General features: G+C 44.3%; 1 protein-coding gene across 3 annotated transcripts in view; it reads left to right on the top strand.

Moving 5' to 3' along the window:
• The first annotated feature begins 295 nt into the window (after window positions 1-295).
• GABRR1 (gamma-aminobutyric acid type A receptor subunit rho1) overlaps window positions 296-16,612 on the top strand; it is a 31,924-nt gene continuing 15,607 nt past the window's right edge. For all 3 annotated transcript variants that reach the window (XM_054818916.1, XM_054818913.1, XM_054818915.1), the window contains exon 1: window positions 296-417. In XM_054818916.1, the coding sequence (XP_054674891.1) occupies window positions 296-417 (122 nt within the window). The remainder of the gene's footprint in view (window positions 418-16,612) is intronic.

Genomic DNA, 16,612 nt, shown 5'->3' with positions numbered 1-16,612 from the left:
ATGTAAACCAATTAATAAAATAGCCTGTTTGGACAAAAAATAATTGTTCCCTGAGAATACGTGAATTCAACACTGCCAGAAAATCCCTGCCATCTGACGTAGAAGGATTTATAGGTTTAGTGGAAATTGCTTTCCCCACTGTCCAGATTAAATACTGCAGGATGATTTTTTGTATGAGTAAACATCCTTCCAATAACAATCAGACCAATAATGTCTTAAAAAGAGGAACAGGATCTACATTTTGGTTTTCTTCTTCTTGAATGGACTATTTCTGGATACAGAACCTCCAGGTAACATGTTGACTGTCCATAAAATGCATTTTAGCATCTTCCTACTGTTGTGGGGATGGGTTTTATCCACTGAATGCAGAACCCACCGTCAAGGAAAAGAAATACATGAGGGATACAAGAAAGGCAGGTGAGTCTCATTTTTTTATATTCAAATAGCTACAGTTTGGACAAACATAATGTTTCAAGTGAAGATATAATGACTAACAAATAACTGGAGTTTGCATTTACAGATTGTGATCTCTTAGTCAAATTTCTGTTGCTGCTTTTGTCAATGAATAAGTTTTAATGCATTTTCTACAGTGAAAATCATTGCTCCCCCCCCAAAAAAAAAAAGAATTTGTGTGGTATCTCAGAGCTTGAAAGGGTGCAAAAAAAGAAGCATTTCCTTATATTTATTGTGGTTAAAATGTGGTAATTTGCATGAAAGTGGAGAGGAAATTTAGGTCCATGAGGATTGTTGCATTCACTGAAGATTAGATTGACATGAGATCTGAAATGAAAACATTCAGAATTTATTTTATTATTCCTACAGCAGTTGTTTTATAGAGCTTATGAGAGGAAAAAATGAAAGTCTCTCCACAAACTTCAAGGCTATGGTCAGTTATCAGAGCAAAGAGAAAGAGTATTCAGTGTGTTGAATTAAGATATTAAAAATTATTTAAAATATTGTCTATTCTTCTCTCTGTTTCTCAAAACGGCTATGAGACATTTTTCTCCCTCTATTTTGTAGACAGCCATTTTAGGAGGTTTTGAGTTGAAGAAGGTTTTTTGCTACAGCTGAGTTCTGATTGCTTTTATATTATATTTGGGGAATATCTGGAACTTTGTATGAGGAATTTTATACTCAGGCACATAACAAGGTACATTGGGAGCAAAAATCTTTTGGGTTTTTTTTATGATATAGCTGATACATTTAGATTGCTGTTCAAATGTTGTGTACTTCTGCTTGTGACAGACTGAAACTATGTCATTTCTGCTTTGCTATATTCACTGTTTCTGTTCTGTAATGACTCTGTATCACCATTAGTACCATAAAATGTATGGGGATGGAAATGCAGGAGTGTAATAGTCACAGGAATTAAAACCATTCCTGTTAGCTTTCAGAAAAAATTACTGAAAGGTGGAAGGGAAGAATCACAGAATCATAGAAAGCACGGTGCCTTTTTGTTTTCCCTTGTAGCCAATGAGGGCTACGTTACAGAGTGTTTGCAGTGTCCTGGTTGGCACTTGGGGGTCCACAAGCCATCTTATACATAGGAAATGGCTTTAGCAGGGACACCACCTTCATGGAGGTATAACTGGCAAAATGGATGCAGCGGCGCTGTTCACGATCAGCCCCCAGGGGATGCATTCCCAGAGACAGCATGGATGCGAGACAGCCACGAAACCTCTGCTTTCACTGAGGTTTCATGACAGTGGCAGCAGAGGTGATGTGCTAACTGTAGCAAAACAAAGAGGGGAGAAGCAAGGTACCTCCATTTGAGCTGAAAAGCATCCAGCAGAGAGGAATGTGTGCGCACAGCCATGTTCTTGTTTAGCATCTTTAATGAAAGCTCCCACTGCACCAAACACTTAAAAATGTCAGTGCAATTAAGTCATGATATAACAAGCCCATCAGAAAGCCCCGAGGTATCATGGCTCCGAGAAGCTGTGTCCAACACTCTCCCAGTGTGCCCACGCTGGCCTGGGAGGTCATTTCTGGCCTATTTCTGCCTCAATGGAGCAGTACTGATGCTGAGGAGGGCTGATGGGGAGAGAGGAGCAATGCTGGTGCGTGATCATAAGGTTGTCCACCAGCAGCGTGGTGCCCAGTACAGCGCTCACTTTACCCTGTGATGGGATAGGCCACAAGAGACCAATGGTTTTCAGAGCCTTATAATTTATAAGTTCAAAAAGGACAATTACGGTCATCCATCTTATTTCCTGCTAAGCACAAGCAACAAAGCCTTCTGTATGAATTGTACACCAAACCCCTAATTTCTGATAATTACCTACGATGTCAGATAAACTCAGAATAAGATTGCAAGTATTTTTTAACTTCAGCTTCATAGAATCTTAGAATCATTTTGGTTGGAAAAGACCTTTAAGATCATCAAGTCCAACCATTAACCTAACACTGCCAAGTCCACCACTAAACCACATCCCTAAGCACCACATCTACATGTCTTTTCAATACCTCCAGGGATGGTGACTCAACCACTTCCCTGGGCAGCCAGTTCCAATGCTTGACAACCCTTTCAGTGAAGAAACTTTTTCTAATATCCAGTCTAAACCTCCCCTGGCACAACTTGAGGCCATTTCCTCTTGTCCTGTTGCTTGTTACTTGGGAGAAGAGACCAACACCCACCTGGCTACAACCTCCTGTCAGGTAGTTGTAGAGACCAATAAGGTCTCCCATCAGCTTCCTTTTCTCCAGGCTAAACAATCCCAGTTCCCTCAGCTGCTCCTTGTAAGTCTTGTTCTCTAGACCCTTCGCCATCTTCGTTGCCCTTCTTTGGACACACTCCAGCACCTCAATGTCTTTCTTGTAGCGAGGGGCCCAAAACTGAACACAGTACTCGAGGTGCAGCCTCACCAGTACTAAGTACAGGGGGACAATCACTTCCCTACTCCTGCTGGCCACACTATTTCTGGTACAAGCCAGGATGCTGTTGGCCACCTTGGCCACCTGGGCACACTGCTGGCTCATATTCAGCCAGCTATCAACCAACACTCCCAGGTTCTTTTCTGCCGGGCAGCTTTCCAGCCACTCTTCCCCAAGCCTGTAGCATTGCATGGGGTTGTTGTGACCCAAGTGCAGGACCCAACACTTAGCCTTCCATCCATTTTCTCCAGTTCTATGCTGACTTGTCTCTTCTCCATCCAAGTGGATCAAGCTCCCTCTTCATCTCCTCTTAGATATATTCAAAAGACTAAGATTCTTGCATTTCTCAGTATATGATGTTTCCCAAACCTTGATTCAGTCATTTGCTTGTTTTCTTCTGTCCCTTCACTGCTTTTTCAGGGTTGATACCAGGACTGGGTGCAGTGTTTGCACAGTCCTCACATAGGTGCAGTATACAGTTACTCCTGTTGACCTCCTGGGATTGTGGTCATGGTCTCCATTGCAGCCCCGCAGTGGGAGATGATGTTTGCCCAACATGACCAGGCACATGTGTATGGCAGGACATCTTGTCTTAGAGGTACAGCCAGTCCTCTTTGCACTCACAAGTAGTTTCCTATACATTAAGATGCTGATCATATCAGACAGTTTTGAAGTAGGCGTGGTTCCTTTGCATTTCAGTCAAAGTCTAGGCCTTTTTCCATCACAGAATTAGATCCTGGAAGAAAAACAGAGCAAGGATAGATGCTACTTAACATCAGAAAAAGCTTGCAATGAAGATTGCTCCTGAACATTTTGTTATTGACTCTGTTTCCCCTCCCTTCAAGACTCAGCCCTGAATATCCATTAAGCAGAAGAAGTTATAGCAATTGACTTCATTACTCCTCTCTGAGCACTGTTATATCTTGCTCCATAAGTCTTGTGGTAAGGACCAGGATGGAAATCCATCCCTTCACTGCAGTCTTTGTCTTCTGAAAAGGGTCACGTGCCTCACTGGAGGTTGATGGTGGAAATCTATTTGAAGCAGAAAAGGTTGGCTCCACACCACTACAGGATGCTCAGGGTGGCTTGATTTGGACCCCTGGCATTCCTAGCCTCCAGAAGCCCTTTAAGGGTACAAAGCCATCCGCTTGCCCTACTGCCAGGGCTTAGTGCCAGCCACTAGCATTGGCAGGCAGCGCAGGCACCTGCTGTAGAGACCTGCCACCTTGGGTGTGCTGCCAGCATCCTGCTGTCCCTGACAGACGAGTCCAGCTTTGCTCCTGATTCTCATGGTGCAGCTGACGGAGGAAATACACAGGCTTTTAGCTTGTTTCTTTAGATGGTGCCGTTCTGCAAGCGTTAGTTTCTTCCAAGGAGACTCACTTGCTCTGAACTCTACCTTCAAATCAAAACTCACCATTTGCTCTGCAGTTTTCAGCTCCAGGGCTTCTCCTTTCACCTACCCAAATCCAGCTAATCCCACAGCATTTGCACTCCTGCTGATATGGTGAATGGGGGGCTGCAGAGTCAGACACATTCTCTGTCACAGTTTTTGGCACTGCAGGTACCCTAAGGTAGCCATTCTATCCTGAGACAGAACAACCTTGAAGAAGGGTGAGCAGACAGCCATGGTTTTCCTCACAAGAGTTCATGCATGCATCACAATCTTTTGGGCACTGGGTTTGCATGACAGGAATTTTACAAAAGGTCCCAAATAATTCCTGAAATAAAGCTGATGAGTCTTTGGGACACAGTGCAGAGTGTGACAAGAAAATGGCAAATAAGTGTAGGTCAAAGTATGCATACAGTGACAGTGAAAGCAGCAAATAGCTTTATTGCATGGGACTTACTACAGAGCCCTCCAATATTGTAATTCACTGTAAAAATATCTGTGTGACAGTCAAAGACTCAACTACTGATTTTTGCTAAGCTCCAGAACAAATCACCTCAAAGGAATTTCACTTGAAAGAGCAGCACTATAAAAATAAAAACCTTTCTCACCTTGCAGACCTGTTCGCAGTTTGCAGTCAGCCGTGTGCAAATCCTACAGGGTTTGCAAAGCTTTTTACTCCTGCTAAATCCACAGTGCCAAAACTCCTACAGGAAGGGGCTGAGATCCGGAGCACCGGCAAAAGGGCTGTCTGCTGCTTTCCCAACTGCTCAGGCTCTTGGAAAGCCACCAGGCTGCACAGTGGTCACTACAAGGATACAAAGGGTCACTAAGGTCACAATATCATTATGCCAACAAAAGGGCCAAAGCTTGTGTTGCTAATTAGACTTGCAGAATCTGCTAGTGAGGATGAGCAATAGGAAAAGAACTGGCCTGGAAATGAGCCCAGGTTGTTCTGCCAGAGCTAACTGCTGGGAAAAAAAAAAACTCTTTTGACACTAAAATCTCCCTGGACAGCATTATAATCACCTTTCAGACAAGTAACTCTCAGCAGAAGAGATTTCAATGTACAAGATTTACGGATCATGTTTGTTTAATCTTAGCTAAGAGACCCTCTTCATGTTTTTAGTCATGTCCCTACCATTCCCTGGCTGTGTTACAACCATTTTGCCTCACTGTGGTCTCCAAATAGCAACTCATTTTCCGCTCCTCTAGAGCTCCCTATCCATGTTTCTGTCAGCAGAGCTATCTTTTACAGCAGTTGAATGACATCTTTTACAATAAGCCCCGGGCTTGTTATCACAAGGTCTCTTTCATGGCCAAAGATCTTTCTCTTTATGACATTTTCAGAAGTTATTACAATTAGTGACACTCTTCTTAAGTGATGGGAGCCACCCTGCATCGTTATGGCCATAGTTCCTTCCTGGTCCTTTCTCAAAGGCTCAGCATCATACTGAACATTCACAACATTAAAGTTACCTTCTCTTGCTTTTGTTGAATTTGGATAGGACTTCTGTGTTGTCAGCTCCTCTGTACCCCAGTCACATTGTTTGTGAGCTCCCTGTGCTCTGTAAATGACATGTGGCTATCCTGGTACCCTCACTGAGGCTACCTCCTACACATAGGGCAGCTCCTACCTTCTTGCCCTCCAAATGCTTTCTCTGGCCTTATAAATTCACCCCTAACAGGATTTCTTCCTTTACTTGCCAGCAGTCCTTAAGCTGTTCTCTTGTCCTAGAGTTTTGCTCTTGTATCTTATCTTCAGGATTGATCCTGAAAGCATTTATTTGCATGAACAAAGCTTACTAATGCAAGCTGTCTTTAGATCAGATCTTCAGAGTGCACGATAAGCCCATAAAATGCCCGTTGAAAGCATTGCCTATAGGAGCACGTTATCAACAGTGAGCCAGATCCAGTGGAGCGCTGAGCACCCACAGATCCCAAGGCACTGCTTTTTAAGATCAACAATTTGTGTTGTGCCTTGATACCACATGCACCAGCAGTGCTAGGTATCAGGAATGCAATAAGAAGTCCAGAGTGGACTTTAAGCCAATGCAGCTGAAGTCTCTCCATCGCCATCTGAAGTTGGTAACTTGCCTGTCCCTTTCCTCCTTTCACCAATATCTCCTTCACTCCTTTTCTTTCCCCCATTCAAGGTTCCTCCTCTTCTCCAAATTGATCTCTTTTTTGTCGCAGATTTTCTCTGTCCTCTGCTTCACCTGTCTTATTTATTTGACCCTAGGCACAGCCATTTCACCTGTCACATAGTTCTGCCAGATTTTTTCCAGTTACTTTTAAGTCTATGTTATTCTGTAACTTCCTTCTCTCCTCTGGCAGCTATTGCTGTCTTACCTCTTCTTCCACTTGCCAGAAATCCTTTTCTTCTGTCCAACAACACTCATCTTTTTTATCTTGTTATACATTAACTTATTTTTCATTATTGCTTTGCTATTTCTCTCATTTTTTCCTTTCCACCCCTGTTATTCTTTCAAGTAGTTTCAAGCCTGCATGACAACTTTTCTTGGAAGTCTCATGTTTTTTTCTCACGACCCAGTCAAAAGTGTCCTCTTTCTGCTTATCATTGCAAATGATGATGCTTTGAAAATCGTATTTTCTACTTTCATCATTACCACCAGCCTCCTTTCATCCTTTCTAGAGCTTATTTTGGGTCTACACGTCACATAGCTTCCTATCTTTATTCAGGTGATTCATGGCAGAACATTGTCCCTACTAGTACTTCTGTAGCTGCATTCATACACCCATGTACTGTGCTACTTCACTGTGCCACCGATGATAACATCTCCAGTCAATGTTGCCACCATGTAACTTGCTCAGGATCAGCAGCTTTGTATTGTCTTCTAGCCCACCGTTACTCCAATGTGTTTTATGAGCTGGTGTGAGAAGACATAACAGACTCTAAAAACCTATCTGCAGCCCAGCAAAAAAAAAAAAAAAAATCCCAAACAAACCCAAAGATACTGCAAGGCAGATTTCTCCCTCCTGAATACATACAAATGGTTTGATTTTCCTGATTCAGGAGTTGGATTCACATCTGAAATGCTGCTGCTCATCTACCCAGTCATCTTCCAAACTCACTTGTGTTTTTAGCATTTGCAGCTTTCAGTGAGAGTGAACTTCACAGTGTAATGACATGCTGTGTTTATGTACTTCTTTTCAAATTCTTCTCCTTGTTATGTGTTGTGAAAAGTCTGAAGCAACAAATTCCTGCTCACCTTCACCATGCCACTCCTGATTTTATATCATTGCATCGTATCACTTGACTGTTGTCTCCCTTCCCACTTGGAGAGCCCTGCTCAGGCTGCCTGGAAGCCCTCTTTACCTCCAAGCCCTCTGTGTCCGCTTGCTCTGCTCTTTTTTTTCCAACTATAGGCATCAGATATGGGAGGTGCGGGCACGCCTTGGTGTTACTAATAGCATTGAAATGCTTTCTGTTTGGTTTGTTCCTCTGTTCCCAATAACACCTAACCTCCTGTTCATTTTTTTGAGCACTGCAAAGCATTAAGCTGCTGTTTACAAAGAAATAACCACAATCACACTGAGACCTCCTTCTTAAGCAGTAACTGTCTTGTTTCTGAAAGTACATTGAAAAAAATGCAAAAAGACAAAGTATGAACCAATGTACACTATTCTGAATTTACTAACGCTGTTATTTCATTTGAAGTCACTTGGCATCATGAGGTCCTGCTGTAATTTTCTACTCCCAGTTCTGATTTTGACTACCTCGAATGGTTTACCTCAGTAAACATTGTTGCCAGTAATTATTCTTTTTTCCGAAATAATTTATAAATTCATTGAACAACAGAGATCCTACCATAGATTCCCATGGGACTGTACTGAAAACCTTTCTTCATAGTGAAAATTCTCTATTCTTCCTTTTGTTTCTTATTTTGCAACCATTCACATAAAGGGAACTTCCCTCTTTCTGACCAGCTGGTTTCTTTACGATCCTCTGGAAAGGATCTGTCAGCACCTTTTTTGAAATTGAGGTACACTGTGTCATCTTGTTCACCCTCATCTACAAGGTCATTAACTTTTTAGAGAAGTCTATTACACTTACAGTGCATAACATCCCTCAAGAAAAGTCATACTGTCTCTCGCTCTTCTTCAATATATACTATATTTATCTGGTGTCTACTATTGGTGGTTTTTACTATGGTTGTAGCTAATTTGACCAGTGGAGCAGTATGTAGCTTCTCAGATTCCGCTTCTTCCAAAGAAGTGGAAAATTGTGACCTTCCACTCCCATGACACCAAGGACAGCTTAAATGCTGGTTCAACAGTTTCTTCCTTGGCTTTCTTCTGGGTGAAAGCCTGGTGGCTTCTTACCGTTCAGTCCATTTACTTTAAATCTGCCTCTGGTCTTGTGCCAATATGAATATTTCTTAACATCGGCCCAACAGCAGAACTGTTACAATCCTGTATTTTTTTCTGTAGTGCAAACAAATTCCTTAATTGTTGATACTTTTGATTGCCCTTATAAAGACAGAGTGCTTTCATTGCTGTAAATACGGAACTAAGACAAGTATAGTATTGATAATTAGCTAGTTATTCCCCATTCTGCATTTGTACAATTATTTTTCTGTGCTCCATGCAGTTCTTTGTATTCTCTTTTACTGAAATTCATCTTACTGACATCAGAGCATTTCTCCAATGTGTTGAGGCTGCTTTGAATTCTGATCCTAGACACCAAATTGTCTATTTCTCTTTCAAGCATGCTGTCATGCATGATTTTATAGTTCTATCATCTGCATTATTATTGAAAATATTGAGTAGTAGTTTCCAGGATGAAATCTGTGAGATGTCATTTAATGTCTCTTGACAGCAAAGTAATGGCAGCTACTCTAACCATGGTCTTTCTACTATGCGCAAAGTCACAGTTTCATCTCAACCATATTTCCCTAGTTTAGTAATGAAATATTAAAAACCTCATTCAAATCTACTTTTCATCCTGCTTACACTAAGGTGGCCAGTTACTCTGTCAGAAAGGACATTAGACTGGTTTGACGTCAATTATTGTAAAGATGCACATTGACTGATCTTTATAATCTCGTTAACCCTGGGGCAGCAGACAAATGGATCACGAGTTTGTCCCAATTTCTTTCCAAACATGAAACTCCAACATCCTTCTTTTGTCCCCTGCTTAAAACCCTCACCCAGTCTCAGGGGTATCGCCCATCTGTGAGGAGTCCTTGGAGGTACCTGCTAAAGCTCAGAGACTGTAACAGCTGGTACTCCCAGTCGTCCTGGGAAAGTGGCATCAGCCTCTGTTGACTTAAATACCTCCAATTTATCTAAATATTCCTTAACATCCCCTTCTCTGATCTGCACTGTGCTGACATCTGCCCACAAGTCAACTTTTCTTTGAAGACTGGGGTGGACATTAAACCTTTCAGCACGTTCTGCATTACCCAATTAGTTGCTTCCCTTCCCTTCATCTGTTTCTCTTTTTCACTTAGCGGAACTCCGGCACCGTGCCTGCCTCCTCCTCAGCCGTAGGATGGACCTCAGTCACGCCCCTTCTGCTCCCTCTGACCCTTCCTTTCAACGCGTATAACACAAAACCCAACAAACACACCCACTGGATGCAATTTCTGTCACATACAGGCACTTTAATTTTTGCAGCCTCTGGTACAGTACCAAGATCTCAGGTGGCATGACATTTCTGTGAATGATCAATATGTGTAGGTTTGCTTATTTTTTTTTTTTCGTCAGTGTTTATATCCAGGCAAAGAACAAAGGAAGTGCAAAATTTAAAATGTATGTATGTTTCTTACCTCTGCATATTTTGCATTCTGAGTTTGATCCATCTTCAAGTAATGCTGGATTAAAATTATTTTCTCACTGAATTTTCTGTATCACTCAAAAATAAGATGGTAGAACAGCTCCGAATCCCACTGTTTCTCAGACTTTGTGATGTGAACATCAAAAATAGCACTCTTTTCCCATTTCTTTTCATAGATGTAACCACCTATAATAGCAACGTGTCACCTTTCTTCACCATCTTTAAACTACTAATCATAAAGACACATGACCCAAAAAAATTACAAGCAAACAAGAGCTTGCCAAATGCCATGATAAAATACATTTTGTAATTCATTTTCTTCAGTTTTTAGTGGCTTGTTGACAGCTCACAACTTTGTAACTCTCCCCATTTGAGTACTAATTAGTGGGTTTCTATCCTACATTATCCCTGGGATTTAGTATGTTACACAGTGGATTGTGTCTCCTGCAGTGCACGTCGCTGGATAAGAGCAGCTTCCTCCCATTTCCTCCCTCAGGTGCTGGGTGTTTTTTCTCCCCATTTAGATACTTCACTTTTCCTCCTCCATTAAAGCACTTCTTTGGGCTCTGGACTACCTCTCAATCTTTACCCAGACCTGTTGGACCATCTGTCCACCAGCATCTCCTGCTTACTGAGAAGGTCTTTCCAATTCATTTACAAGTCAAAGACATGTTATTGGGGAACTTTCTGTGAACTTCCTGCCCCAAAACCTCTTTCCTTCCTTCGTGACACAGCTTGGGAGGTCCATTAGATCAGCAAGGATCACGCTGACCCATGCATTTCAGGGGCCAGGCAGCATCTCTGCCCCACACCATTCTGCGGTGAGGGGATACTCCTACTCATGCAGGACTGTCCAGGGTGTCCCTTCCCCAGGAGTCATCCCACACAATGATGAGGCACCGTTTGAACCTGGTGTGTCATCTCTCCTCCTTCTGACATCTTCTTTGGCCTTACCCAGCATTTCCTCTCCCTGCCCATCTCTCCCTATCCAGCCTCTTTTCTCCTCAGTCTCACCCAACACATAGGCTCTGTTGCAGATTCAAGCTCTCTTTGCCTCTGCCCCCCTTTTTATCTGTGAAAACCTTCCGTTTGTTTGTGCATATGACCCGCGCCTCCCCCAGCCCCTTCCTGCCTCTCCCTCATGCCCTGATCCAGCATCATCCGCCTGGTTTCTGCCTTTAACATGATGCTGATATGGTATGAACCTGAGTCACTACCCAGTCATAAAACAAAGGGAGAAACAAAACCTAGTCAAATATTGAGGCACGGGTCTTTAATAAGACCTTTACACCTCTCACAGCTCTTTGGTAGTACCAATACATGGTTGCTGTTCCCATGTTCTCCCTGCCAAGGCTTTGTCCCCTGAAGGGAGCTGGCCTGCCTCTGCTGCTCTCTCCCGGTCCTTCTGCTTCAGGCAGCGTTTTGTCAGGGCCTTACCCAGCCATGAGTTTACAGGTAGACCAAGGAGAATGTGGCTCCTGCCATTCCCCTGCCTGGCATGGCATGAGGGCTGGGCAGCACGGCAGGTGTAGGACAGGAAGCTCTGCACAAGCTGCCCCTCCAGTGTCCACCCAGGGATGGAGAGCCCAGAGCCAAGTGCCATGGCACAGCAGGCAGGGATGAGGGAGTTTTCATTCCTTTCATTACTTTCCAATTAAAAGTCCTGCTGAAAACTGGCACAAGAAGCTCCACACCCTCCCTTGTCTTGCGTCAGTGGTAGGAGAGGCTGTGGATCAGCTGCACTGCAGCACAGTGTGAGCTGTAAGGTCGTATCTGACAAAATTAAGCATGTGGTAATGTCAGAGGGTGTGGAGAGAGAGTTCACAGTCTCTGCAATGGAGAAGGGGTAGAGGCATCACCCAGGCATGAGATAAGCAGAGATGAAATGGGCACCTCTGGTGTCTCTGCCCCAGCTGCCGGCTGCCAGGCTTCCCGGGGCAGCGGACACCTCTGCTCAGGGTAGGACATTTGGGGTCAGTTGCAGCCACAGCCCCCAGCCAAAATGTTGCTGATGACGCAAGTAACCCAAGGGATGGAGATTATGCCACAGTCACATCTCAACAATATTTCCTGAGACAGGATCTGTTCTGACATCTCTGATCTGCGATCCTCTTTGCTGACCTAAGAATACCATAAGGGATGGAGACAACAGACTGTCCCAGAATTTCATGAAATCTGATAATCACAGAATCATAGAATGATTTGGGTTGGAAGGGACCTTAAAAATCATCTAGTTCCAACCCCCCTGCCATGGGCAGGGACACCTTCCACTAGACCACGTTGCCCAAAGGCCCATCCAACCTGACCTTGAACACTTCCAGGGATGAGGTATCCACAACTTCTCTGGGAAATCTGTTCCAGTGTCTCACCACCCTCACAGCAAAGAATTTTTTCCTTATATCTAAATTAAATCTACCCTCTTTCAGTTTAAAGCCATGACCCCTTGTCCTGTCACTACACTCCCTGATAAACAGTCCCTCACCAGCTTTCCTGTAGGCCCCTTCAGGTACTGGCAGGCTGCTATAAGGTCTCCCTGGAGCCTTCTCTTCTCCAGGCTGAATGAGCCCAACTCTCTCAGCTTGACTTCATAGGAGAGGTGCTCCAGCCCTCCAGTCAGCTTCGTGGCCCTCCTCTGGATTCACTCCAACAGCTCCATGTCCTTCTTATGTTGGGGCCCCCAGAGCTGGACGCAGTACTCCATGTGGGGTCTCACCAGAGCAGAGTAGAGGGGCAGAATCACCTCCCTCGATCTGCTGGTCACGCTTCTTTTGATGCAGCCCGGGATACAGTTGGCTTTCTGGGCTGCAAGTGCACACATTGCTGGCTCATGTTGTGCTTTTCATCAACCAGCACTTCCAAGTCCTTCTCCTCAGGGCTGCTTTCAATCCATTCCCTGCCCAACCTGTAGTTGTGTTTGGGATTGCCCCAACCCATGTGCAGGACCTTGCACTTGGCCTTGTTGAACTTTACAAGTTTCAGATGGGTCCACCTCTCAAGCCTGTCAAGGTCCCTCTGGATGGCATCCCTTCCCTCCGGCGTGCGAACCACACCACACAGCTTGTTGTTGGCAAACTTGCTGAGGGTGCACTTGATCCCACTGTCCATGTTGCTGACAAAGATATTAAACAGTACCAGTCCCAATACCGATCCCTGAGGAATGCCACTTGTCATTGATCTCCACTTGGACATCGAGCTGTTGACCACAACTCTTTGAGTGCGACCATCCAGCCAATTCCTTATCCACCAAGTGGTCCATCCATCACATCCACATCTCTCTCATTTAGAGACAAGGATGTTGTGTGGGACAGTGTCAAATGTTTTGCACAAGTCCAGGTAGATGACGTCAGTTGCTCCTCCCTTATCCACAAATGCTGTAACCCCATTGTAGAAGGCCACCAAATTTGTCAGGCATGATTTGCCCTTAGTGAAGCCATGTTGGCTGTCACCAATCACCTTTTTATATTTCATGTGCCTGAGCATAGTTCACAGGAGGATCTGCTCCATGATTTTGCCGGGCACAGATGTGAGACTGACTGGTCTGTAGTTCCCCAGGTCTTCCTTTTTTCCCTTTTTAAAAATGAGGGTTATGTTTCCCCTTTTCCAGCCAGTGAGAACTTCACCAAACTGCCGTGACTTCTCAAATATGATGGATAATGGCTTTGCAACTTCATCCGCCAGTTCCCTCAGGACCTGCAGATGCATCTCATCAGGACTAGTGCACCTTCAGTTCCTTAGATATTCTTGAACCTGATCATGTCCTACAGTGGGCAGTTCTCCCAGTCCCTGCTTTTCCTTTCTGAGGCTTGGGCAGTGTGGCTAGAGCACTTGCTGGTGGAGACTGAGGCAAAAAAGTTTTTGAGTACCTCAGCCTTCTCCGTATCTTGGGTAACCAGGTCTCCTGTATCATTCCGGAGGGGGCCCACATAATAACGTTAGTGTTAGCCCAGTCTGCCAGACCCACCAGCGCCATTCCTCAAGGATGTCACCCCCTGGACCCAGGAAAGACAGTGTGAATCTGGCTCCATTACTTCAGCAACCTACTTTCACTTTTCTCTTGAGGAAAATACATTGGATCTTGCTTTTTCCTGAAGAACTGAAACTATATCTTGATTTAACTCCTCAAGAAAGAAATTTTCTTAGATCCTAATGAGATTATCCTAATAAGAGTGCAAAATAGGTCACTGTATACTACAGGTATATTGCCTCCTGTAGAGAAAAGAGAGTATGATTTACAGGTGGGAAATGTATGCTGCATAAGTAATTGCAAACTAAAATGCGAAGATGAGTAGTGACTTCTCTCACGTTTGTTGTGGTTGCTTCCAAAAGCTCTTATTTCAAAGATGAAGAATACTGTGGGTTTTCTGGTGCACACTTGCAGTGTGCACCTGACACTCCTCTGGCATGCATCCTGCGAAGCCAGGCATTCAGAAACACTTGCTGAGGCCTTCAGATGTCATGGTTGGACTGTCTCTTCTGAAAATCAGACATGGTTATCCCTAACCCTGCAACTGGTTTTGCTGTGTTGGAGGGACTATAAGTGCCATAGTAAATCTCAGACTTTTTAAAAAATAGTAACCTCTTTTTGCCTTGTGTCTGTAGTGATAGTGATGAAAATCTGGTTTTGCTGATTTTTTTTTTCCTAGCTATTCTAATTTTCAGTCTCCTCATTCCCCCGCCCCAGCAACCCTCAGCCTTTGGGGCAGAGGCATCTCATGATCACTTGAAGCAGTGGGGGGGGATCTGGGGGAACAACGATGACTTTGGAGAGGTTGCATCACCCCAGCTGCCATCAGGGGCCTGAGAGCTACTCTAGCAATGCACAGGGACACTACGAATAAACGTCACTCTGCTCCAGTTGTTGCTTTTTCAAAAAGCATCTCAATGACCTTCATGAGCCATGAAATGTCTTTTGGCACTGTAACTGTTAGGAGAAAATATTGATGCTGTGAAAAATAACAATAAAAAAAAGGTTGTTGATTATTCAGTATATTTTGCCTCAGGAGTTATCAGTTAGTCTTAAAGAGTCTGTCACCCCAGCAGAGGCAGGAGCAATGCCATCACACTGCATCGCTGCCGTGGCAAACTGTTGCGCTGAACGATCTGTGAGCAACGTCTGGACCAAATCTCCTGAGCGTGGCTGGCTGCTGCAAATGCTCAGGGACAGCAGACATGTGAGGCGAAGCCACAGCGGCTGGCCATTGATTCACAGCCCGAACAGGCAGACTAATGGGGTCCCGTGATGGAGGTGCCATTGATCACTCAGCCAACAGAGAACTCCCTAGGAACTGGACCAGAAAAGCTATTTATTGAGTAGAAAGAAATGGGGCTTCAAATGGCAGTAACCGGGTAATGATTGGCAACAGGTAAAAATGTTTGGCTGCCACAGGAGTGGGCAGGAAAGCAGGGGAAGCTCGGAGCCTTGGAGCTGTGACAAGGGGAATGGGACTGGCACAAAGAAGTGAAGAAGCAGAACAAAAGCACAAATGATCAAGGTCCTCTGCCATGGCTGGAGCATGGGGGACATTTTGCATTGGTCCATGATAAAGAAATAAAGTTTAGTGGAGAATCACATGGAGGAAATAAGAGGAACCACTTGGGTTTGCTGGGTGCAGAGAACGGGGAGGATTCAGCCATGAATCCTTGATGGTCATGCCTTGAAGGCTCTTTCAACAGGCTGCACAGGGCCAGGGCCAACATGAAGCATTAGATAAACTCTACACAGAGACGTGAAAATTAGAAATTGCAAGAACATGTCCTGCTTCATGCCTGTTTGAATACCAGCATTATTCCTGAACAGCCAAGAGTTTACTAGGACACTTTAAAGTCATGTAAGTAGGTCAGCTTGTCACCAGAATCTGCTTATCCCCAAAACATGTGAAATTACTTCCTGATGGCTGGTAGATGAGAATCGAGCAGCAGCGAGACATGTTAGCAGCAGCCCAAGGGCATATCGACAAGGCAGAAGACTCCAAAAAGTGCATTTTGCATTTGCAAATGAATTTTGCTGCGCAACGCCCAGGTCCAAGCAGTGCCAAAGAAGCTGCTCCTTGCACTAGCAATGGTGCTGCATGGCCCAAGGCTCCCCATAGCAGTGTTCTGCCTGCAGGTTTATTCCCAGCCCTCCTCTGGGAAGCACAGAGCAGATCCTGGAAAGAAATCAATCCCACTTGGCAAACGCTTCGCTTCAGGGTGAGTCAGTGATACAGCCCAGTGTGCCTGTTCCTAGACTGGGTGATGCGGAGGTTGTCTGCTTCTTGGTGGCAGCAGAAAGATGAATTTCCCTGCAACGCAATGGGTTTTCAGAGTTCCCAGCCTGCAAGGCCTGGGGTTCAGCCACCACTCACCAAAGGGATGACAGTGCTCGGGTGGTGACATTTGTTACTGCAGAAGGAATTTTGCCTCTGTAAATCTCTAGAGCAGGATTTGAAATGTATGTTAATGGGCAAAAAAATCTCATTAGTAGAGCTGATTAGAGTTAGTGTTTATTACAGAGTGAAGCTATTTTTTTAAACTTTTAATTAAAGATGAGTTAGAACTGTTAAATG

This window comes from Grus americana, chromosome 3 (genome assembly GCF_028858705.1).
Source record: "Grus americana isolate bGruAme1 chromosome 3, bGruAme1.mat, whole genome shotgun sequence".
NCBI lineage: Eukaryota > Metazoa > Chordata > Aves > Gruiformes > Gruidae > Grus > Grus americana.
Note: the sequence above shows the minus strand (reverse complement) of the source record. Positions and strands in the feature narration are given on the sequence as shown.